Source organism: Mytilus californianus, unplaced genomic scaffold, assembly GCF_021869535.1.
Source record: "Mytilus californianus isolate M0D057914Y unplaced genomic scaffold, xbMytCali1.0.p SCAF_3, whole genome shotgun sequence".
NCBI classification, from domain to species: Eukaryota; Metazoa; Mollusca; class Bivalvia; order Mytilida; family Mytilidae; genus Mytilus; species Mytilus californianus.
Window position 1 is genome coordinate 118,308,467 of NW_026262679.1, and position 26,751 is coordinate 118,335,217.

Sequence of the window (26,751 nt, forward strand, 5' to 3'; positions counted from 1 at the left end):
TTGTGCATATATACAGAATGGTGCTCAATATAATGGAACCCTACTTCAGCCATTAAGTGATTCTACTTTTGATAAAGATTCAGGTGAAAAATACTTGAAAATTTCAAATTATTAAAACTACCAGTTTATACAATATTTTATTGCCTTTTATTATGATGACACAGATAAGATAATCATATTGAAAATAATATTCTGTTTGAAAGTTATAGCTTCTTAACGCCATTTAAATCAGGGTTAAAGAGCGAAGTATAGTGTTTCAGGTTTAAAGAAATTTGACAGGGCTTAAGTGATCTTTAATTAATGTGTTTTTGTAATGAAGACCTCTCTTTATATATTTATAAGGCACTTTTGGACAGTTTGACCTGGAGTGAACTATTTTACACTAATAATAACTTGAGGTCAACCATTTAACTTTTATTACCCCTTTTATTGCATTCTATGATTTATTATAGGAGGTTCTGTACACAGGTCATTTAGGGTGATAAGGTGGATAGCAATGTAAACAAAGCTTCTGAAAATCTCTTGTGCAGTGCTGGGCTCCTCCATTTTTACTAAATTTAAACATTTTTTTGTTTTTCAATGTTTAGTTAGAATAAAAATGCATGTATTTTTGTGTGGTTTGTGTTTTGGGGTTACTGTCTCATTCACATATACCTTACATCTCCTTTCACTAATATATAATACAAAAAAAAGGTTGCTTCTAAACATTTTAAGTTCTTTCATTGACAAAGAATATTCAACACCAGTAAGTTTGTGAAATTTGCCAGATATAAAACATTCTAAGTGAAAAATGTGTGAACTAGGTGTGCTAACAATAGATTATGCCCTAATGCAGATCAGACCATCTGCTGTTTTTGTCCACTGGACATTGGTCCATGCTTACCTGTACTGGATGTTAATATATCGGTACATTGGACAGGTAACTAACCCAATTCTAGTGTAGTGAAGCTGTTATCGGTCCAAGTTTAAAGGGGACACCCTTTGTTTTAAGTGACAACTGATAAGTTTGTCATATTTAAATAAATAAATGATACTAAATGATGGCACCAAATAAGACTTATAATAATACAATAGATGATAATGATGGGAAATAAACATTGTAAAGGTCTTCATTGTAAATATCTATAAATGTCACCACTGGTAATTTACATATCTCACACAACTGTACAAAATTAAGCTGTCATATTGAAAAATGTCAAAAGAACTGGAAAAAAAATGTTTAGAATTGTTGGTGTATTGGTTTAATGGGTTCTTGATATATTCTGAAAACATTTTAGACCAGTACAAATATTTACTTATACATATTTGAGTAGATAAACATATTTTTGTCCTCATTTGGCATCATTTAGACTTACTGACAGAATCAGCCTGAGTGACAGAAACTGAGTTATTCTGGTAATTGCAGAATGAGACTTTCTTCTACATTTTCCAAACTGTGGTCATCAAACCCTGAGTCTTTGTACAGGCCTAGTTTAAGCATTGATGGATACTTTTCCTTTCATATTTTAAACTTTATAATTTGTTTAATTGAATTATGAGAAGTCTTTCAAACACATGAAATATTTTCCCAGTAAAATCCTGTAGGTCTATTTCTAAATGTTTTTTTAATTCAAGAAACACCTGGAACTTTTGTTTTGGGGGCCATGTTTAATTGAATCAAATTTATGCACCAAGTTGACACAGAGTCACTGATTCTTCTCTTTTTATTGGTGTAAAGCTGTTTGAATATTGTGAATGAACATGTCTTAATACTACGGATTAGTGAATCTACCGTAGCACACCTCAAATTGTGGTGCGAGATCGGCATTGAAGTCCTCCATTCTTGTGGAAAATATAAACGGTCTCCATTGAAATAAGATGTTGTGGTCTTCACTCTCAGCAGACGATATTCAGTTTGTAATCCTCAAATAAAAGAGAAATTTAAAAAGAAAAATTAACTTCCCATGAATCCAGGGGTGTATTAATTGAAGATCCAATATCAAGTATACTTCAACAAAAACGACTGTGCCTATGCATTTATAGAAGGAAAAAGACAAAATACCTATTTTTGAATAATTCTAAAAAGAAAAAGTTGTCAAAGTTTTTAAATATTCAGATCTCTGAGTATTTTGTTATGAAATTAAGGTTCTATACTAAGTTTAACTAATAATTTAAATATTAATCAATACCTTGAAATTGGTGATAGGGTCAACTGGTCCATTTTCAGAGCAGCCTTTGTCATATCTTATAAATATCTTGTATTGGTAAAATGGAGTTTTGATTTTCAATTTTAACCACAGGCTCATAGTTATTATTTTACAAATAACAGATATTTGGTAATAAAGATGCCAAATGTTAAAATATGTTTGTACTTTTATTCCAAAAAAACGAAAAAAGAGCAAAAACAAGTTTTTTGACAATTGTACTAGTGACATGTGTGATTATGTAGTACACATTTGGTAAATACTTCTAAAGGGAAGTGAAAATTGAAAACAACAAGGACAAGATCTGCTGTAATGTGATGTGATTAATGAGGCTTTTGTTAATTGTTATATTGACAACCAATGCACAATAAATGAATTAGTCATCTTATGCAATCAGATTTAAGAGCAACTCTTCACTTTTCTAAGCTTGATTCCTGAAAGAGTTCTCATGGGGGTTTTCAGAAATCTTCAGAGTTAGTCAGGGCAGATGTTACCAAAAATGAAAATGTCTTTTTTCCAAAAGAATAGTTATAAGACAAGTCTCTGTCTTTTGGACAGTGTTAAGTTCTTTGTCTCCAAAATGTAAATTGTTTTATGACACATTGCAACATTGCATTATTTTTACGACAGCTTCAATTTCTTGTATCTCATGCAACTTCCAGTTTTAAGATCAGAACTTGGGAAAAACCAATGTTCAAAATACATATTTATTTTCTTATTCAAGCAAGACTATTTATGAAATGATATAGCTTGGACTTAAGTAAACTGAAATCTAGACACAATATTGGTCATTTAGACCACTGGACAAACACATTTAGAAGGAATTTCATTTTCTTTAAAGTTCTTCCGATATCAATCTTCAGAAATAACAAAAACTCTTAGGGCGATTTAAACACAATTGCGAGAGGTGTATTGCAATTGTACCTAGATTTCTAAAGGAGTAATTGAAAATAAACAACTTAAGAAAAGCATGTGGCATTTCAAAGGCATTTACTGACAGTAGTTTGAATATAAGGTTGTGAAAATAAATACACCAATGTTCAATTAAAATGGCAGACCTAGTAATAATATGATTTTATACTTTAGTAGTGAGTTCATGTTATCATAAATAATATTATTGTAATCAGATTTCACTAACTCCATTAAAATTTGGCTCAGAAATTAATATTCTCTTTGTGATGTGACCTAGCTTGTCTTATTTGAACAATCAAGATTGTGATCTGTTGGTAGCTTCTGGTTTTAGGTAGAAGGTGCCATATCTCATTTTTGTTTTTTTGACATGAAGAAAAATAATCTCAATTTTCTTTTCATTTGTTGAAATAGCTGTTTGAAATTTAAAGAAAACACTTAATCCATTAGGTTTCATGTGGAGTCTTGTATATTTGTGATACTATACTTCTACGGAATGAAGAATTATGATATTATATAGGATTCAGAAATAAGAGGGGTTGCAACACCATATCATCTTTACTTCACTCTTAACTTATTTTCAACTATTTATTGAAAAAAACTTTGAATAAAAGACTTTTTTAGTCAACACATCCATAGTATCCCTAATACCACCAATTAAAATAAGCAACCTGCACTTTTTCTATTAATTTGATCAAGTGAAATTTCCTTTTACATGTTTAGGGTGGTATTCATGAGGCTGATCTTCAATCTCTTAATTTGAAACAAAAATTTTCAGGTTTGATTCAAAAAGACAGAAATAGAAAGGTTTCTAAAGCAGAATAAAGTGTTTCATTCATTAGTTATCATTACACACTTTGATATGTTGTTACTTGTAATTTTTTAGTGAAAGTAACTAGTTTACCTATCAATGCAAGTTCACAGTCTCCATTGATGTAGTGGGGGGAAATGGATTAGTGAATGGGTTAACCAGTTAATTAAAAATACCAGCTTGCATATATGATGTAGTTCCCAAAGTACTGGAAGAAACAACTTTCTGTAGTGCATATGGTAAAATATTTTGACATGTATAGTTGTAGATAAACATGCACCTGATTTCTGACATGTATTTTGTTTAAGTAGCAATATGCACCTGTAAATCACTTTTTGATTTACCTTCTATTAATGTCAAATTTATAGAACATAGCTTGAATAATTCAATTATTTTTGTGGAGGATTTTTAATGGTTTATACATCTGTGTTATTATAAACCCAATCAGAGGGGAAGTTAATATAATTGGACATATTTATGGAGTACCTAATGATTAAACCACAATATATTATTAACTGGACATCATTTGTAATGAATGTCCTGTCCATCAGATTTAGTGTGGACATGACAAGACCATTGTCCACCCTTGACTGACCACTATAAGGTTACCATTAAAGTAATTCAATAAAGTCTGTTAGCATTTCATAGTTGAAATTTTTGGTATGATTTGTATGAAATTTTTATATTAGATCTGGGATAATGAAGGACTATTCAATCGTATTACATCGCCGTACAACCAGTTCAATAAATGAAATTATTGTCGTGAATAATTTTAGAAGCTACAATTATTCAAGAGTCAGATCACAGGAAAAATTTTCAATATAACAAAGAAAGAAAAATATGAGATAGAGTCAGATTATTTGAATAGAAATTTACTTTAAAAAGCTTTATTCTTAAATTTTTTGTTACAAATTTTAGTAATTTTTAGGTATATGAGTATCATACTTCAAATACCTTCTGCACATCTTTAATGCATTCGCCTGTAACGTAAACCAATATTATGAAAGCCCATAAATTTTTATCATATTACATCTATAACACATTTATTGCCATAATAATTTTTTAATCTATATAATTACAAAAGTAGTTACGTTATAATAGTGCCAATTTAACACTAATACACCGGTTGATACAGGAAAAATGATACTGGTAATATCATCAATATTGGCGAAGTTTGCATCGATTTTAATTGGTTTATGTGATAATATCTGTATGATTACATCTTAGGGACACATATTTTCCATAATTTATAACACTTTATTGGTAAAAAAAATCACGCTTTTTATGCTGTATAAAAGCAATAGATTTCAATGTGGTCTTTCTACGTTTGATTAATGTTCAGCTCTATCAGCAAATAGTATGTAAACATCCTATGTATAAAATTGAAATCTCAAAAAAAAAAACTGTTTTCATCTTTTGATTTCATTGATACAAAAGTTCTGGAATTAAGTGTGCAATAGATCAAAAAGAAATTAGTGACCTTAAGCATACCAGAAAATCCATGTCCATATGTAAACATCAACAACAACAATATTAAGTTAGAATAATTCCATTACAGCTGTCAAATTAAACTTTTCTCTATAAAAAAAATGAATTAAATTGAATATCTATCCAGATAGATTACATGCCACCAAATTTATTAGGCAGAATGATGATAGATTTTTTAACAATAGAGAGTGAAAAATATCTGATTTCATTCCCATTAAGTTGTGCATTAAGATTGTTATCTTAAAGGATGTCTGCCTCATCTGGCATCATGTTACATCTTTATAATTTCAGATTATTTTATTTAGAATGAAGTTTGTCTATTGTGGTATCAGCGTATTCTTTGTAGAGAATAATGCATGTTGCACCTTTGTCATATCAGACTTCTACCATTTTACAATATGTTTTCAAAGCTTTACATTTTGAAATATGCCTCATACAAACTTTGAAGAAACCTTCCCAGAGGGCATGTAACACTTGTCTAACTTTTCTCCAATCAAAAGATTACATATTACATGTATATCCATTTGAGTCAGATGCAGAACAAATCCACCACATCCTCTCTAAACTTGCATGAAATATTTGCCACTGGACATTAAGCAAATACAATCATTCAATCTAAACTCCTCACTGAAAGCCTGAGCATGTCTTCTTTTAAAACAATAAACAGTATAGAAGTAGCGATAGAGTAAAAGTTGCGGCCATGTCTGACTCATATTTTCAGTAACATATTCAACATTTAGATTTTTGACAGTCATCTTGTTGACTATGATAGGGTTTAATATATTAAATTTCTAACCATGAGTAAAGTAAAAATGTTAGTGAAATGAGGTTAGTCTTGTCATGTTTATTATGTAGGTAGTGAAATGTCTGTCGCCGAACTGACAACACTACTTATGTACAAGTATACAATACAAGGAAAACGTCAACATGATTATTGTATTATCATATCACTTTTTAATAGCAAAAACTATGTTAAGTTATTAATAAAAGAATGGAAAAAATGTCTGCATGAAACATTTCCTCTTTAGTTTCTCCATATACGTCCATTTTTACAATTACAATAAGAGATAAGAAGATAAGATAAGAATTTTATTAATCTAATCAAGAACCCATAAAGGGCATCATTTACAACAATATTAAGCACAATATGATTGGAAAAAAGAAAAACTATATCCTAATATAATACTATCATATATTGGACAGGATCAGAGCCTAACACATCATGTGTCTTACATAACATTAACAATAATTGCATAATAATTTTATATATTTTGTATCCACCTGGATCTTATTTCTAAACACTTAATTATGTAATTGCCTAGGCACATAAGAGTTGGTAAATGCTCATTTGTGAACAGCCAGAAATATTTTTTATCCTTGGGTAATTCTTTAAAATTATTACAAAAACTGTTTACTTTATCCCATAATAATTTTCTCTGTTCGTTATATAAAGGACAACTTACTGTGAAATGGGTCTCATCTTCAATAGAATTTGATCCATGTGATAGGCAGTGATGACATAGACGCTGACTTCACAATAAATAAAAATAATGACAATAGATTTTTTAATACCGACTTTAATTTTTGTTAATTAATGAACAAACAGAATTACGATGAGGAAACTGTATAAATTATCTTATTGTGTTGTGATGAAGGAAAATGAGATCGGGTTTTATTAACATGATTTATTTCCTTTCATTCAAATATGAAATTATATACCTACCCAGCTCCCATTTTTATAGTGACCACACAGCCACAAAGTTCTGTTTACTGTTGAAGCCTTGTCAGGTATTGGTTTACAAAAGGTTCTAATATAACCAAAAATATTGCTTTTGTTATTTGACTTATTAAACAGTTTGCATGACACAATGTATTTTATCATCCCTACAGTGACACTAATAGTGATGTATAGGTCCTTAAACCATCTGCTCTAGTAATTTCATACCATATATTTTTTGTAAATTTTACCATATTTGTTATAACAAACATTCTTTGGAAAAATAATATTTGATTATAGCCATTTAATTGAGGGAAACAGTTTATGTAACAGTATCAGATATAGGATTTCAGTTTAAGGAGAAAATGGAATACAAAAAACATGAATAATTTTTGTCATTCTTTCACTTTTTGTTTGTAGGGGGAGAAAACTGTGCACCCTTGCATGCATTATATTATTACAAATCCCATTTCTTCAGTAAAAACATGAAACCCATCATACACAAAATACAACTAATCACCAGATGTATACCCTCATGAGAAACATGACAGGTGTAACTAGTGGAGCAGAAAGCGAAATCATTCTGGATTTTATCCTCAATTTTTTATTGGTTTCATGTTGCTAAATCTTTAGTTTTTTTGTGTAATCATATACAACATTAGTAATGTTGTATAGACTTTTATATATCTTTTCTTTTGGCCATGGTTTTGCTTGTCCTCTGACTATAGATCTTGGTATCTTCTTTCTTCTGAAGTCGCTCCATTCTATTATTGGGTGGTGCTTGTCCTCTGACTATAGGTCTTGGTATCTCTTTTGTTTATAGTTGCTCTCATCTATCATTGCTCAGCAACTGCATCTCTATATTGCACCACTCTACAAAGTAAATGTAGCTAATATCCATATACATAGAAATGAAGGTATTACATTCATACAGTTGAAACAAAATATTTGCTCAGTATCGTAGTCAGTCATTACAAAATAATCACAATTTGGGATAGAAAATATGGAAATGTTGATGTAGGAAATTAAATAAAAATGTTGTGGCTATCAGAACTAAGTTGGGTGTTCTTTAGAAACAGTATAGTAACTGTTCTGTAAACAGGAGAATAATTATCCCTTTAAGAGAAAAAAAAACAAGACATTGTCATATTTCTTCCCTAATTAAACGTTGAGGTAAATAATCTGGAGAACATTGGTGACATGCTAAGTTTGGCTCATAGTTAGGGTTCAATGTAAACATCGCCTAGTATGCAAGAGAAAAGTATATTATTGATGTAAGTTAATGTCTTTTTGCATGAGATTGTCCCATCAATTTCATTACTGAGACATGAACATATATATATGTTAAGTTATTTAAGAGATGAAATATTGACATGGTTTTAAGGTGAAATACAAAATTGTTGTAACGGTAAAAGTTTTAATACTTGAAAATACTACATGTACCGGTGCTGTTAAATTTTGCCTGAAATTAAACAACAATCTTAAAGTTAAATGAAAAACAAGGCTTAAGGATGTACTTAGGTGAAATTAAAAAAAAATATAGAATTTAAAATTGATACTATAAGTCAGAAGAGCATTAGTTGAGGAACAAAATAAGCTAAAAATATTGATAGGTTATAGAGCTCCTTTTCGAGATATATATTATTTTTTTAAAAATGGCGGGAAAAGGCTGACACAGACTTTTACCTTTTATTTGCATTGGTATTATTTGGGTCTCAAATCGAAAGAAAAGAAATCTAGAACCTGCTTAAATGTGGGTAAATGACCTTTTATGAGCTATTGAAGTCTCATATGAAAAGAAAAATGGGTGTTATGGGGCAAAATATTTTACCCAGTATCGTAGGAAAAAAACCAAGGAGTCCGAACATTTGACTAAAATTCCTTAACCTCACCTAAGTACATCCTTAATATATTTAATGTATGTGAATGAATTATTGTAACCCAAAGCTGGAAAAACAGAATTTAACAAAAAAAAAAATTTCCCAAGACCCCAGCTGTCAAAAGATGGCTGTCTGTTTTACTGACAGAGGAATGTTAGATGTAAATATCATTGACAGGGGGTAATTTTCCTGTCTCTCTATGTTTCAGTCACTTGACTTGTTAACTTTAGATAAGACAGAATCAGTCATTTTGTTGTTTCCTGGTAAAGAGCATTGTGATTAAAATGTAAATGTTATAGTGTGCAATCTTCACACACTCACACACAATGACAGTAAATTCTTATGTGTATGAAGGAGTATGTTTATTTGTCTTTTTTTTTTTTTTTTATAAAAACAACAGCATTCTGAAATTTTAAGATATTGCTTTGAAACTCATCAAAGTAGAATTTCTTTCCTGAATTTTCCTGTATCTTGGAGAGAGTAATATTCTTTCCTTGTACATATGAAAACTTGTGTAGGGGTAGAAATCAAATTTTAGGGCTATTTGTTTATGGAAGAGTTCTAGTGTCCATTCTATTCTAAAATATTTGTAGAATATAGTGGTTTGGAAGAATAATGTTTTAAGCATGACATATTGTATATATACATCTGTATATGAATGCATGTTTTGTTATTAGTGTTATTTGGTTGCTGTCTAAACAACATCTTACATCTCCTTTTATTCTACTTTTTAAAGCAAGAAATTAGGAGTCAAACTTTCAATCCCAACTTTCTTTTATATCTCTTTTACTTCTCTTTGTTGTCTCCCTTTGCCTCTTTTGAAAGAAATCTAATTCAACTGCAATGACAAAAAATGAATGATGGAAACAGTGTTGATGTAATTGTACTCTTTAGTAAATGCATACAAAAACTTGCTTCATTCATAGATAAATATATAGTAATGACAGCTTAACATATTATATACACTTGACAGAAACACTTACTGTTACAGTTTAGGATATTAAGACATTTATAATCCCTATCTGCAAGGTGTTGGATGTAAATTGGCTGTAATTGAAAACAGGTTATACATTTGCTCTTACAAGAAAAAAGTAAGACATGTAAAAAATCAAAACATACAATGTCAGAAGTTTTTTCTGTTTAATTAATAGATTCTGTACAGTTGAAACATTTCTATCCATGAAATATGTCTCTTATATTTAGTTCACAGTGGGGCCCCTGGTTTTATCACTTAAATCCCAGTAGCGAAAATACATTATGATAAATGCCATATTGCCAAATACTCATTAAGAATGAGGTAACATCCAGCAGAAAACAGTTTCTTATCTGCACAACTTTTAAACAAAGGTTTTCTTCACGAACAATTAAGTTATCATATTTTCATGCAACTTTTGTCTAAATGAGCCAAATTTAATCATATTTAAGAATGGAGATGTTTTACATTAAATCTCACAATTCAGATTAAAAAGAAATTTAAACTGATAAGAAGTAGTTATGAATGGTTTATAGAAGCACTTAATTTATATTTATTGAATGAAAAGATTGGTTCATGTATTGCATATGTTTCATTGAGATTCTGCAAACATGTTCTTTAACTCTGCTGACAAGTAATGTATTAAATTTACTCTTTAATAGATGAATCTACAGGCATGGTTAAACAAGACAATAATCTGTATCCCAAATCAGACAGTGAAGACTTGTCCAAAGATGGAGGTAGGAATACTTATCATAACCTGATCAAAGGTCATATGTACTTTAATGACCAGTAGTTTTACCTGATATGCTATTGAGATATTTAAGATATACCCCAAGTAGAGTTTCATTTATAATATATGTATGTTGATTGTTTAAAAAAAATTGATGCAGTGCAGAATGAAAAAGGAATATTTGAAATTAAAACATACATTAGAAAAACAGTTGAGGGTAACATCAAAGTAAACAAGCCATATATGCTGCACTTTTATTGTTTTTAATGCATCCCATCCACGGCGTAGGGGGCATAAAGTGTTACCCTTGTAGTCCGTACATCCCAAAATTAGTTTCCGTTCTGTAACTTAAGTTTGCCTCAACCAAATGTTATGAAACTTATATACAATGCTTATTACCATAAAACATAGATCCAATTTGGGTGTCATCACTTTTACTCTAGTTATGTCCCATGGACACATTCTCCATTTTTTATTTTATCAGCCTTCATCTTAACCCTGAGAAATAAATATTTGGAAAACAAAAGATACATAAATACATGGGAGAAATATTATGAAAATAACTCAAAACAAATAACCCATTTAGGCCCAATGGTCAACTTAACCTGGAGTCAAATAAGAACCCATAGGTCAACTATTCTGAAAAGGATAAAGACCCTAAAAGGTCAACTATGGTTGAAGTAAAATGAAATGAAATAATTGAATTATTTGAAGGAAAAGAAAAAGTTTAAACCACACAATACTATTTGATATAATATAAAAGACTGTATTTATATTTATTATTATTCTTTTTGTTTTAGCTTCACCACATTTTGTTCACAAAGACAAGATGAAACGGCAACATTTTGCTAGACCTGTTTCAAGTTCTGTGAGGTTCAAGTGTAAGGCAACTGGAAACCCAATTCCACATATAGCTTGGTTAAAAGACAATGAAGTCATCAATAATCATGGGAAGAAGCCCATGTGGACATTAAAGTTACTCGAACTGACCAAAGCTCATTCTGGCAAATATACATGTCTAGTGAACAACCGACTTGGGTCCATTAATTATACATACACATTGGATGTTATAGGTAAGTGTACTAATTAAACCCACATTCTAACACTTTCGTCACTCTTAATGAATTATTAATATTATATTGTAATAAATTGCTAAATATGACATTACAAATGGATTTATAGTGATTTTTAAAATGAAATCATCAGTTTAATGGAAATGAGTAATGAATTGTGTCAGTTTATCTGTCCCAAGTTAATTGTGGTACAAAAACGTTGTGGTAAATACTGTGATTTTATTCCTGGACGTAATATAAAAGAAAACAATAGTCCTTTTGAGTAACATGCACAGTTCTGCTTATGTAATATGCAAAAAACTCCCTTAATTAATGAATTTCAAATTTGAAAAGGTTTCATTCAGTTTAGAAATGAGACATTTAATAAGAATGTATTTAAACTCAACTTTAATGTCGCTAATATCAGTCTGACAGGCGTCCAAAATGAAACTTTTTCTTTTTTTCTGTTTTCGTCAAATACTGTACCGCCATCACCACAGCAATAAAGATAGTTTCTCCTGGTTTTGATAGATTCCTTATAATTTGATCTTTAGATATGTGCAAAAACATTTTATTTAAGGATATTAAAATAACTTACTATGATACTGGTATACTAGACAGCATAATGGAGTCATAATTTAGAATCAAATTATAAGAATTCTGATATAGATGCCTGTTATCTTCTCTATAAACTCTCAGAGATATCAGTCATATACCATTACGTAAAATAAGTTGGATAATGAAATATAAATATATGTAACTTCTCTGATAAGACAGAAAAAAGGCATTATGATTTACATTGAACTCTTCTTTTTTAACAGGTTGTCTTTCAGAAGCTTATTTAAACTTGACTTTTATGCCTCTAGTATCAACCAGGCTTCCAAAGTTAAACAATTTCATGGGTTTTTTGTTGGCTTCTATCAAACACCACACCAACATAACAACTGTAATAAAGTTATTTTCTCCTGATTTCTATTTTGGTTTTTTATTTCCATCAAAAATGCCAGCTTTGCACTCCAATTTATCAGACGGTGAAATAGACTTTACAACAGATAGTTTTAAAATTCTTCAACAATCATTACAATGAAATTAAGTATTCTTATGTTAACTTTTTATAAAATCAGAAATTGATGATAATTTATATTTTCAGAACAATACCAGGAAAAACCAGAATTAATTGGTCCTCATCCATTAAACACAACAGTAGATTATGGCCAGCAGGCATCTTTACAATGTAAAGTCAAAAGTTTGATAGAACCTCACATTCAGGTAAGATATTTGAATTATCTCCCTTACCATTCTGCTATTTTGAGTGGCATAGATTCTTTCTCCCGTTTCTGCTGGAATTCTTTTAAAAATATGTATTCCTTCATTCCATGACTTATGATTCTATTGAAGGTAACAATTAATCAAGTTTTCTATTTTCTTTATCAAACAAGTTTATTGAAGAATCATATATATTTTCAATTTTTTTTTTTTACCTATTGCATTTTATAGTTTACTATACAGTATAGTTTTGCTCATTGTCAAAGGTATGTTCATCTGTATGTTGTTTACATCCATGTCCTTTGGTCTTTTGATGGATGTCCCATTTGCAATCATAAAACTTCAATTTCTTACCTTATCCTGAATATGCATGAATTGCCACTGGACGTTAAATAATCAACAATCAATCAATCTTATTTTTATATTAATATTTCATTATACATAGATTTAAATAAAAATTTACGATAAAAAAAAAACAAAGATAATTGTAGTTATAAATTTGAATTATTTTCAGTGGCTGAAACTCCTCGAGAACCCAAAAGTTGATAACAACCAGTCAACTATCAAAGTAGGAAAAGAATTATTTGTTGTTTTAAAAACTGGTGATGTTTATTCCATTCCCAACGGAACATTCCTCAATAAACTAGTGATAAATAGAGCCACAGAGGAACACAATGGAATGTACATTTGTTTAGGAGCTAACATCAGAGGATACACCTTCAAAAAGGCCTATTTACACGTTAGACCAAGTAAGTACAATGCTGGACTATCTCAAAAAGGACTATTTACACGTCAGACCAAGTAAGTAAAATGCTAGACTATCTCAAAAAGGATAATTTACACGTTAGACCAAGTTAGTACAATAAAGGACTATCTCGAAAAGGACTATTTACACATCAGACCAAGTAAGTACAATAAAGGACTATTTACATGTCAGACCAAGTAAGTACAATAAAGGACTATCTCAAAAAGGCCTATTTACACTTCAGACCAAGTAAGTACAATAAAGGACTATCTCAAAAAGGACTATTTACATGTCAGATCAAGTAGGTAGAATAAAGGACTATCTCAAAAAGGCCTACCGGGGTATTTACACGTCAGACCTAGTAAGTACAATAAAGGACTATCTCAAAAAGGACTATTTACACATCAGACCAAGTAAGTACAATAAAGGACTATCTCAAAAAGGACTATTTACATGTTAGATCAAGTAGGTAGAATAAAGGACTATCTCAAAAAGGCCTACCGGGGTATTTACACGTCAGACCTAGTAAGTACAATAAAGGACTATCTCAAAAAGGACTATTTACACATCAGACCAAGTAAGTACAATAAAGGACTATCTCAAAAAGGACTATTTACATGTTAGATCAAGTAGGTAGAATAAAGGACTATCTCAAAAAGGCCTACCGGGGTATTTACACGTCAGACCTAGTAAGTACAATAAAGGACTATCTCAAAAAGGACTATTTACACATCAGACCAAGTAAGTACAATAAAGGACTATTCACATGTTTCATCATACTTTTTACTGGTATATGTAGTTCTGCCACAGTTGTGGACTAAAATTTGCATTTTATACATTCATTGAAAACTGTTTTAAACAAGGCTAACAGTTAAAAAACAGTGCTATTCTAGTACATTGTTTAAAACAAGGCATACAGTTAAAAAACAGTGCTATTCTAGTACATTGTATAAGTAATTTGTGAAAACCTTCCAATACAAAAGAAAATCTTTCATTAGACATGATTGAGATATGAATTGTCTTTCATATAAAACCAAGTGAAATAAACTAAAAATAATAATTTAGTGGCCTAAGTGAATTGCTAAGTGATATGAGAAAAACCAAATATGATAGGTAATCCTTGTAAGGATACATCAGGTTTTAACTTAAAATTGTATTATTTTTATGTAAAATTGGTTAATAATTAACTGGAAATCTTTTGAAGTGTGTATGAAAATAGCAATGATTGAGTTAAAGTTTATCCATGCATGAAATCATAAGCAATGGATTAAATTACACAAGAAATGATATCTGCAATATCCTTTATACAAATGAGAAGCATCTAATGAGATCAGTGGATAAATATGGTAAAAGTACACATTTCCAACCATGTGAAAGAACTCTTTGATTTGTTTTTATTTAGTTAGAATATTAAGTACTTTGAATAATCATAGTTCATGTGGGTTACAGATTTACTTTGTGTTTTGGTATAAGAAAATGAGAATGCTGAGTTTATTCGAATATATTGCTGAAAATTAAAAAAAAACAATTAATAGTCCAATTAATTATTTCTCTTTTTTTTCTTCAGATCCAGCATTATCAGAAATGACCTCTGATACCTCCAGTTCATCATTACCTCTCACAATAGGTGTGCCTACTTGTTTCGTATTAATTGCAGTGACAATTGCAATCACTCTTCTTCATCGGAGGAAAAAAACAAATAACTCGTCAAATGTGAATAAAGGACCCCGATTCAATGCAGTTCCAACAACAGAGACTGAATCGTTTCCTTCGATGCACTCTAACCATCCTACAAACTTGCATGTGAACCCCATGCATGGGGTTCCACATCCGAACTTATATCCAGGTCTGCCTAACAGTCAGTACACTGGTATATCTAATAACCAAATGTTCCCATCAAGTATGGGTTCATCTAAAAATCATAGCATTGACTTTTATACAGACATTTCATCCGTATCTCAAAAGCATCATCACCACCATCATAATACACCACAGTTTTCATCCTCACAGTATTCATCATAGCCAAAGGGAGACAACTTTAATTACGGAATACCTCAGACTTTATTAATCGCCAGTTATCGAGAAAAGATGAAGAAATTTTATTCTGTATTGTACACTTTAGTAAACGTTTGTTATGATATTGAACTGTTTTGAGTTTGTTCTTGAATGGGAAGGGAGGGAACATTATCTGTACACCAAATTGAAAAATTATTTTTCAAATTCTGAAAAATTTCTTAATCAGTGGTCTATAATCTTGTCAAAATTGATAAAAACTTAAATGTTCTTAAATGCTGTTTGTATTTTATGTCAAGTATATTGATGTTTATGATTGAAGCTTCTTTTTTTTTTTGGTTCAGATACAAAAGTTGGGATTAAGTACAGAGTACAATTTCTGGAGAAAATCAGTTGATCTATAACATTAGTGACTAAATATGTTTGTCATTTATTGCAATACAATTTTTGTTATGTAAATACCTTTTTATAAAAGAATTTATACTTATTTGTAGCAAGAAGTGCTTTTTGTTAATTATTTTCTGTTAGTTGTGTATATAGTTTATGTGATTTAATATTTAATTTAATTTCATTCCTAAGGATTTTCTTTCACTGAAGAGGAATTCTTCATATTATTTTTTTAATATTATTTCTGTATGTAAAATTTGGGATATTAAAAAAATTATTTGAAATTCAGCTGATTAAAAAAAGGAATCTCTTTTTTGTCCTTAAATTTTCAGAAACAGTTATCTGTTCATACAAAATAATGTTAATTTGTATACAATATTAAGTTAGGTTTATACACTTATGATTTGGGTTGTTTTTTTGGTTGTTTTTTTTTATTTTAACCAGTGTAAATATAAGAAGTCACAATTTTTATCATTTGGTTAATATATAGGGATATGGTCTACCAAATCTGAATTTCATGCATATTTTAAAAAGTACTAAATGATATGTATATAATTTTTCTGCATTGAAACTCTTTAATAACTGTAAAATGTATTGCATTGTGTAGAGATTGAAGACACATTGTTACTACCAATCTGTTTATTTGGTAAACCCTGTGTCATTTTAAATTGGTGCTGCCATTTTAATTATCCTTTCATATTTAACTGCTTTCTTTTGTGAAGCAAACAAAGTAAATGTACAACAAATTTTGAAAAACAAAAAATTTTGATAAACAAAAATTTCAAATATTTGGCATCATGGAACATGTCTGTATATAATATGTTACATAAAAACTAGTTATAAAAACTTATTTTTATTTTTTAGATTATTTTTAATTACTTAAATATTGTGTGTTCATGATTTAGTAATACATGTAATATATTTGAACTGAAAGCTCTTTTGAGAAAAGTAGGTAGGCCATATTTCTTCCAAGTTAATGCTTTTGAAACAGGCATTTGAATTCAATAAAAGTATCTATGTGTATAAGTGACCAGTTGGTAAAAGTAAAAACAAAATTTGATTACATAGATGATTTGAAATAAGTTGTAAACTATGATTTAGATACTTGAAACAGGGTTATTATATTTTACTTTTCTTTTTTTTTTTACTTTTATATCGGTATGAAGACCACCATACATAAAACAAAATATATTTTGTGATATTTATTATGCCAAAAGGAGGAGATGTGTTCTGTATATGATTTCCTTCTATTTGTAAATAGTTTGTACATTATTTGTAGAAATGTATCTTTGGTGCTGTATTTTAGGCAGTTAAGCCAAAATATGTATAGAACCTAGTCAACATAGCTAATATACAGTATTTGAGACATATCAACCAAAGTCTTTATCAGAAGAAATGCTTTATAACTATTTCCTTTACAAGAATTTTATTCAAGAGGAGTAGGTTGCTTGAGTTTTCCAGTATAACTTTAACTGTTTGGAGATTAGGGAACCAATTCTTTTGCCTATACAGACTCTTTTTGAAAAAATAAAATTTATTTGACAAATAATTAAGATACATAGCCATATTATTAAAGGCCATATGAAATAACCGACAGTGAAATCTGTCTTAACCAAACTCTGCTAAATTCAGAGATCTGTCTTAACCTAACTCTGCTAAATTCAGAGATCTGTCTTAACCTAACTCTGCTAAATTCAGAGATCTGTCTTAACCTAACTCTGCTAAATTCAGAGATCTGTCTTAACCTAACTCCCTCTTAAGTACTATCTGAAATCAGGGAGTTGTCTAAACCTGTCTAAATAAAACCCTGCTTAAATCAGAAACCTCTCATCAGAAACCAAACTTAACTTTTCAATCAGGAAATTAGAATATATTAAGTGAGCAAAATTTTATTTCCTGTAGCCTTTGACATAACGCTTATTTTTTACTTGAAACTTCGTCATAAAGGAAGAGGTTTTGGTGTGGGGGTGGGGTTATTGTAACTCACAACAACTATTTACTGTAGTTAAATGTTTTGATGTTGATACTGGAGAATATAAGCACCTACTCCTTATTCAAACACAGCCAGAGAGCATTTGTCTGGGTTTGTAAATTTTCATGAACATTTGTATATAGAGGGACATTTTCCATGCTTTTTTGTTGAACAGATAGTTTAAAACGAAGTTGCAATAGATAATACTGCGTCATGTGATTATTTATTTTAGTTTCATATTTTGATACGGTTGAATGATTTGTAAGAGTAAGATATAGGTGACTGTTAATAGAATGTATGAATCTTGGATATATTGACCGTGATGGATGATAGTTGTATAAAAATGGAAGCTGTGATTGAAATGTGAGTTTGCTCATATTGAGAAGAATAATGTTTGTGGTCAGTGATGTAAAAGTGGTTTATTGAAGTATTCCTTTCCTTGCCGATAGATATTTTTTTTTAAAAACAATTCAAAATTCTCGTTATTTTGAGAATTGCTTCACCTCTTTATCTATCATATACCTAGTTGTATATTCAACAAATTTTAAAGCGTTATAGTCCATATTTGTATGTTTTTTAAATGATTCATTTTGCAATTTTTTACATAATTTAGATTTTTTTATTCAAAATTAACTTACCTCTAAAGTTCATGATAGTCCAAAATCAGCTGTATTTTGTGATTGACCTTGAACACATATTTAATGACCTTGAATACTGTCAAATAAAAATATGAAATTTCTGAGTTTCTCAAAGAAACCTTTCCAAATAACCACCTTTTTCAAAAATAGAACTCAACTCATGAAAGAGGGAATGTTTCTTTGGTATTTCTGAATAACAAACAATATCTACCATATCAAAAAAGTCAAAGTTTAATAATTTTTAAAGAAACACTGAAGTACTAAGTACAATTAATACTGAATTATTTAAAAACTGATTATTCTTTTTTGTATTGAAAGTGATGTATCACCTTAGTGATGATATTTATGAATGATTGTTTTAAAAGAATTGGAGAAGATGTTTATAAATGATTGTGTGATACACGAATGATCTATGATTGCGTGGTACCTGAATGATCTTCAATATTGTTGCTGTCTACTCTTTTGTTTTTGATAAAAGTCAACCAAAGTTAGTTGACATATTTGTTATGCCTTCAAAATAAATAGTAAAACAATACATGTCTATTTCACTCATAAATTTAGCATTGATATGCTTATTTTATGCCCATATGAAAGATTTGAAGTAAATATGCTGTATTTTGCCATGTCCCTTACATAACTGTATCAAGCTCAGCTCATCCAGACCTAGGATTGATATGGATATACCTTGTGTCTCTGTCCATTCATTCAACAAATATTTTTGTCTCACTTTCCTCAGAAACTACTAAACAAAATGATATCATATTTGGTCAGCAACTTGACAATGATAAGTTGTAACTAGGGAGAACTGTCAGACACCTTCTTCATGTTTTCCCGGACTTTTCAGTTATGAGTGTGGATGAAGATGATGCTTAGCATGACAACAAGTGCATTCTTGTTTCAATGATTTTTTTATTCTCTTAACTTTAATTAGCTCTTCTTTCATCTTCCATCTTCAGTGTTGACAATAGGTGGTATTGAATCTCTCAGGAATATACAACTGTTTTCATTGGAGATTGTTACATACAACATTAAGAATTTAGAAATCTGAATGGCAAAGTATTCCTATCTGCATGCAAATATTTAGATTAGCAAAGACGATATATTCACCCTACAGATTGTTAATATTCAGGTTTAATATCATGCCCATTCATTAGTTTTAGACTCAATAAATTTGTTTCTGTATTTCTGGTCATTTCTTGTATATGTAAGTAAAATCAACACAATGATAACTTTGCATAAGACATGTAAAGCAGGAAATATTGGCTTTAATTAACAAAAAAATTTCCAAAGACTTACAAAATGTGCATTTTATTGTAAATCTGAGACATGTAAAAACAGTCTTCTCTTATTATATAAAAAGTTAGTTAATTAAATCATTTTCTACCGATTACTCTGGCCTTGGTTACCCAGTGGTTTAAGTGGTACATCTATAGTGATCACTACTGTCAAATCTGAGATAAGGAGTTTCAATCCCACTCAAGAATTGCCAAGGATTGCCAAGGATTGCTAGTTTTCCTGTCAAAAGGTAGCTTGTTCTCTCAAGATAAACTTGTGTTCTCCAACAATAAAAACTTGCAGCAATGATGAAACCAAGTGTGCGAAAGGTGGCATTAAAATAACAACAAACATTCTGCCTATTACATTAACATCTTCAGCATTCAGCATAGTAGTAGTACAAAACATTTGGTTTCATGTATCATGATGAATCGAGTTCCATTTGTATGATACAGCTAAATGCTGTGCATTTCTAATCATGCCCAGTAAATGAGATCACCAACATATCCTACCTAAATGTAGTTTGTTTATAATCATGCCCAGTAAGTGAGATCACCAAAGCACCATACCTAAATGTAGTTTGCTTATAATCATGCCCAGTAAGTGAGGTCACCAAAACACCCTACCTGAATGTAGTTTGTTTATAATCATGCCCAGTAAGTGAGGTCACCAAAACACTATCAGCTAAATACAGTGTGTTCATAATCATGCCTAGTGAGTGAGGTCACCAAAACATCCTCAGCTAAATGTATGTTTATAATCATGCCCAGTAAGTGGGGTCACTAAACCATCCACAGTGAGATGTAGTATGTTTATAATCTTGGCCAGTATGTGAGGTCACCAAAACACCCTAAGCTAGAAGTGAATGTTTATAATCATGCCATGTAAGTAAGGTCAACAAAACATCCTCAACTAAATGTACTAGTAGTATGTTTATAATCATGCAATGTAAGTGAGGTCACCCAAACATCCTCAACTAAATGTACTAGTAGTATGTTCATAATCATGCCATGTAAGTGAGGTCACCAAAACATCCTCAACTAAATGTACTAGTAGTATGTTTATAATCATGCCATGTAAGTGAGGTCACCAAAACATCATCAACTTAATGTACTAGTAGTATGTTTATAATCATGCCATGTAAGTGAGGTCACCAAAACATCCTCAATTTAATGTACTAGTAGTATGTTTATAATCATGCCATGTAAGTGAGGTCACCGAAACATCCTCAACTAAATGTACTAGTAGTATGTTTATAATCATGCCATGTAAATGAGGTCACCAAAATACCCTCAACTAAATGTACTAGTAGTATTTTTATACTCATGCCAAGTAAGTGAGGTCACCAAAATACACTCAGCTAAATACAGAATTGGTTATAATCATGCCCGGTAAGTGTGGTCACCAAAACACCCTCAGCTAAATACAGTATGTTTATAATCATGCCCGTAAGGGAGATCACCAAAACATCCTGAGCTAAATACAGAATGTTTATAATCATGCCCAGTAAGTGAGGTCACCAAAACACCCTTAGCTAAATGCTGTATGTTTATAATCATAAAAGTAAGTGAGATTCCGTTAGGAATTATAAGGCCAGTTAGTGATAATTTAAGATTTTTTTTAATTTTATTAAATTTTTTTTATTTCCATTGTCATTGGAAAGATTGTATGAACGAAATATATACGTTTTAGCAATTATTGGTCAAATGTGTATATTACAATATAAGGGCAATGGATTGTATGTTTTCTGTTCTATTGGAAAAAATGAAACACTTTTTGGATATGAAATAAAAAAATGGTATTCTTTTATTGTTGTACCTGATTAAAGCAGAACTTACTGAGAAAGAGTTAAAATAACATATGCATGTAAAAAAAATTAAACGCACGTGAATGGAAACTGTACACAAGTTTAAATTATGGCAATTTTAATGTCACAGATACATTTTGAAACGATTGAAACAGGGTAATGAAAATAGAAACTGAAGTAATAACTAAAATATACAAATAGATTATGAAAACTAAATTCATTCCATAATGTCGAAGCCGTTTTTCCACATGAATACTTTGAATCCAGATATAAACTTGATTAAGAGAAGTACCGGCAAGCAAGAGGAGAATTTATTGTGTTAATTTCACGAATTTTTCCAGAAATATCATGAACCAAACAAACAATCGCACTATTTGTAAACTGAATTGTCAAAATACTGTATTTGACACGAAGAGGGATCACCGTCAGAATCAATAGGGATTGAGCAGTATAATTCTTCAAAAGTCATGCCATTTTGTTTTAAATTGAATCACATATTTTTGCTTAAATTTAATGTGCTTGCTGTCATGTTGAATTGCTGATTTGCTTTTAAATTGATCACACTTATTTCCTCTGATTGAATTTTCCAAGCTAAAATGCACGGGAATTCCAAAACGTCAGCGAGGTATTATCGAAAGAATGACAACTGCAAGTGCTGCTTGACACATCTTTGTCAAATTGAGGACAATTTCAATGGAATGTGCATTAGATGTGAAATAGTTAGTGATGAAACAGTCAAATCAGTTAAAGGATGCATTAAGAATACGGACGAAGAAAACAACTAAATACTAGTACTCTTAACTGATATGGACGACCATAAAATAGATTTCAAATATAACAGTGGTGCCGCTGACTTATGTTTTAAACACTATTTTGAATAATAAGTGGTTGTTAAATCGGTATTCAGTACTATAATTTAAAATAGGTGATTGAATAAACTTCAATATTTCAGATTTCCTTAGCAATTACTAATAATGTTGCTAAATATAACATGCATTTATGGGACACAGATGATGCCCCCGCTTGCATATAACGTTATAAGGGACATAGTTCAAGAACGATGACAGTGACGCTACCAAAATTCAAACTTGATCTGAGTTTTGTGGTAATGAACATTGTGTATAAGTTTCATAACATTTGGTTGAGGTAAACTTTAGTTAGAGAACGGAAACGAAAAATTCAGCACTTTTTTTCATTTGTAAAGAGGCATTACTCTAACTCTAGAACGGTAAAAGTAACGCCACCCAAATTCGTTTTTGATCTGTGTTTTGTGGTAATAAGCACTGTGTATAAGTTTCATAACATTTGGTTGAGGCAAACTAAAGTTAGAGAACGGAATCCAATTTCGGGACGGACGGACGGACAAGGGTAACAATCAATGCCCCCTCTGGTGACGGCGGGGGTATAATAAAAGGAGATATGGGGTAAGCATCCTATACACTGCAATCTTTTTGCAAAATAATAGATTCCTTAATTCTAGTTTAACAAATTACTTTTAAACTATTTCCTCGCATTAACTGGCCATTTGGACCTAAGCTGAAACTACAAAATTAAAATCTGTAATAACATATGAACCACGTGGTACTAAACGTTAGCATATATTTTTTGTGGTTGCGTTATAGGAGATTTCATTGCAATATCCCAAATCCAGTTAATCTTTCTCAGTCAGAAATCTACAATATCGATCATATTTCATCAATTATCATCTGGAAGGAGTGTGTAAGGTAATGTTATCCATACAAAACCGAAAATGATGCGATAGATATTTAACGAATACGCACGAAGAACTTTTCTGGTTTAATCTCCTTGATATGCATGGTGTGGAAAGCTTATTTTCAATAAAAACGTACATTCATCGATTAAAGTAGTTGTTTAAGTCAAATACATTAATTAAAAGATTTTTCCTCTTTAGATCAGGCCGAAATTCCTTGACTCGGCTACATACTATTTCCATTCTTACAAAATGACCTGTACACTGGTTGCCATCTGAATAATCTAAGACAACAACTAAAGCCTTGCAATGTTGGAAATGAAGTAAGCTTACTTTAAGCAACGTGTACTTAATTTGACCTTTGTCGTTTCGGGTGTAAAGTATCAACAATAAATTACCAAAGAACCACACAATTTTATGATACCAGAAAGACATATAGTACACATAGTGAATGGTATCCTCTATGAAATGTTTAAGCATCCTTGCTCCTATAACGTACTGTTACTTCGCTGGGGTATAGAGTGCCAGCATCACAAACATTTCTCGCAATCTATATAGGACACCGCGACTCAATTCACACTGTAGTTAAGTAAAATTAATCGGACGCCGTTTTGGCGGTATGAATAGGGCTGGTAGTTAAAGTGTTCAAAATGTATTGGTATCCAGCGCACGTATGTTAAAACCAATACATCCGAAAATCCATACGTTACTTTCCTTTGTTGCCAAACAGTAACAAATTGTATTATAACATCTACATTGTGCAATTTGGATTGGATAAAGAAAGATAATTCAATCATAGCGTTGGAAAATGTAATTGTATTTTAATTAATTAGCGGCTGTGTGGATCCAATATGAACAAACGATGGATGGATGGATTGATGGCTGTTTAACGTCCAGTGTCAATTATTACATGCAAATCATTAGTATAATAGAATTCGTTATAATGCAATCCTGATTCGTACTAGACCGATATGCTGATTCGGTATCTTAAATAATAGCTAGCAGGTAGACCACAGGGACTCAGCAGATTAAAATCAAAGTACTGAAGTACTGAACATCGGATGACCACAAGTTCTTGAGGATGGTCAAAAGCACTTGTCTCAGAAAAAAACAACATATCTCTTTACCTAAAACTGAGGTTAATGTACAGAGATATATTTTTTTCTGAGACAAGTTCGTGCGTGGATGATGAATAAATGACAGGAAATTCAACTTCACCGTAATAACTATTATATTGTAGTGATACAAATCAGTATACACTGAGTTGTCGTTTATATTATATTAAAATAACAGTAACATATATATATGATTTGAATCCATTTGTATATCATTCTATTCTACTATTCTAAAAATAGTGCAATGCAAGTGCATGGTGGACACTTTTCTGTAAAAATTCGATTTTTCTAAGATTGGATACGAGTAGGCATTCATATTTTCCCGCAAAATCAATTACAGAGTTACCGGTCCTTGACGGTATTTTCACAAAACGTTCTTTGAGATATTCTTCCGCATGCTTTAACACAATTTTTCGGTACGTGTGCATTGATATTATCAATGATTTTTTACTTATATATATATATCTAACTACAAAACATTTTCATATTATTAATTTATGTTGTAAACAAAAATATTTTTATCAGTATTCATTGAAGAGATGTATTTATATCAAACGATAAGGAATTTTATTTTGCACTCGTTTATGTGCGCGTATTTATCATGTTTATAGATCTGTTACAAACCCAAAACTAATTTACATAATGGAAATCTAGGCGATAGCAATACATCGGAATGACCTCAAGGTCATCGCGATGTAAAAATTAATAATCAATGTTTTTTTTATTATTTTTTTCGTAATTCCAGTCTATTTGTATTACATTACTTAAATATTTAACATTGGAATCAATATTTAGAATAGTGAATTGGAACGGGGAATGTGTCAAAGATACCACAACCCGACCAAAGAGCAGAAAACAGCCCAAGGCTACCAATGGGTCCTAAACGCAGCGAGAAAATCCCCGGCGCACCCGGAGACGGGTTTCAGCTGGCCCCTAAACAATAATGTATACTAACTCAATGAAATAGACGCCACACTAAACTCCGAAACATACAATTTTTTCTTGAAATGTACAGTTTACTATCCATATCCGTATACTGAAAAATCCTATCATTGATTTTTGTATCTGCTAACCGAGCACGGTCCCTCTGAGGAAGACCTGTCTCTATGATGATAGCACGGAAACATTATTCTGGATCGTCTAGTGTGTGTTCTTACTTCTGAATGCCGCGTCCTTAGCGGGAAAGAAGCAAATACAAATGTTCAAGTCTTTCCAGCCAATGACCAACTGCACCTGAGGTGCGCATGCTTCAACGAGACATGTGGTTTGAACAAATTGGGAGGGGTGTTATACGCCCCACAATTATTGGACAAAAGCAAAAGTTTAAAACAAAATCAAAATTTTTGGACAAAAAGCAACGTCGGAAAAAAGCGGGTGGCGGACAAAAACATCGTCGGACAAGAGGATGGCGGACAATAAGCAACGTCGGACCAAAAAAAAAAACCGGACGTTAGACGAACAAGGCACTGCATCATTCGCCAATGGTGAAGTAAACAAACGCAGAAAAGCCAAAACGACACATTCTAAACACTTTTAGTTTACCATATCTTCTTAATCTCCACACTAAAGCTATATCAAATCTTTTGACTCTGTAATCAGTCCATTTAATTATGTACGTATATATATTGTATTTTACTACATACAAAATAGCTGATCTGAAAAGTACACCATCTACTTGCCACTATACATCATGTACTGTGTTACAACCCTAGATAAAGCCGACGAGGAAAGGTATTACACCGACCACTGAAAGCTATATTTTATGTAGCCTAGGTGGTCTAGGGCGCTGGACACGATGCAGGCGGTGTTGCCACGATGTCACAGAAGCAAGGGTTCGAATCCCGCTGAGGGAAGAACAAACATTTGCTAACGCTTTGAAGATCTAACATCGTTGGGATAAATTTGAGACGAATTATATATATATGTTATGGCGTAAGCCCTGTATAACCACGTGTTATTCGACGAAGAATGTCGATCTGTCATAAAGTTGTCACATGTTTAGACGTGTTTATGTTATATATGTATATCTGTTGCAATGAAGGCAAAACTGAAATAGCTGTAAAATAAGGCAACACG

The 26,751-nt window shown here is 31.1% G+C and overlaps 1 protein-coding gene across 1 annotated transcript in view; it reads left to right on the top strand.

The window, feature by feature from the left end:
- Window positions 1-19,302, top strand: part of LOC127735955 (fibroblast growth factor receptor-like 1) — a 38,330-nt gene extending 19,028 nt beyond the window's left edge. Inside the window, exons 4-8 of the mRNA XM_052246420.1 lie at window positions 10,624-10,701; window positions 11,495-11,767; window positions 12,897-13,015; window positions 13,527-13,761; window positions 15,325-19,302. Of these exons, the coding sequence (XP_052102380.1) occupies window positions 10,624-10,701; window positions 11,495-11,767; window positions 12,897-13,015; window positions 13,527-13,761; window positions 15,325-15,779 (1,160 nt within the window). The 3' untranslated portion in view covers window positions 15,780-19,302. The remainder of the gene's footprint in view (window positions 1-10,623; window positions 10,702-11,494; window positions 11,768-12,896; window positions 13,016-13,526; window positions 13,762-15,324) is intronic.
- The last annotated feature ends 7,449 nt before the right edge of the window (window positions 19,303-26,751 follow it).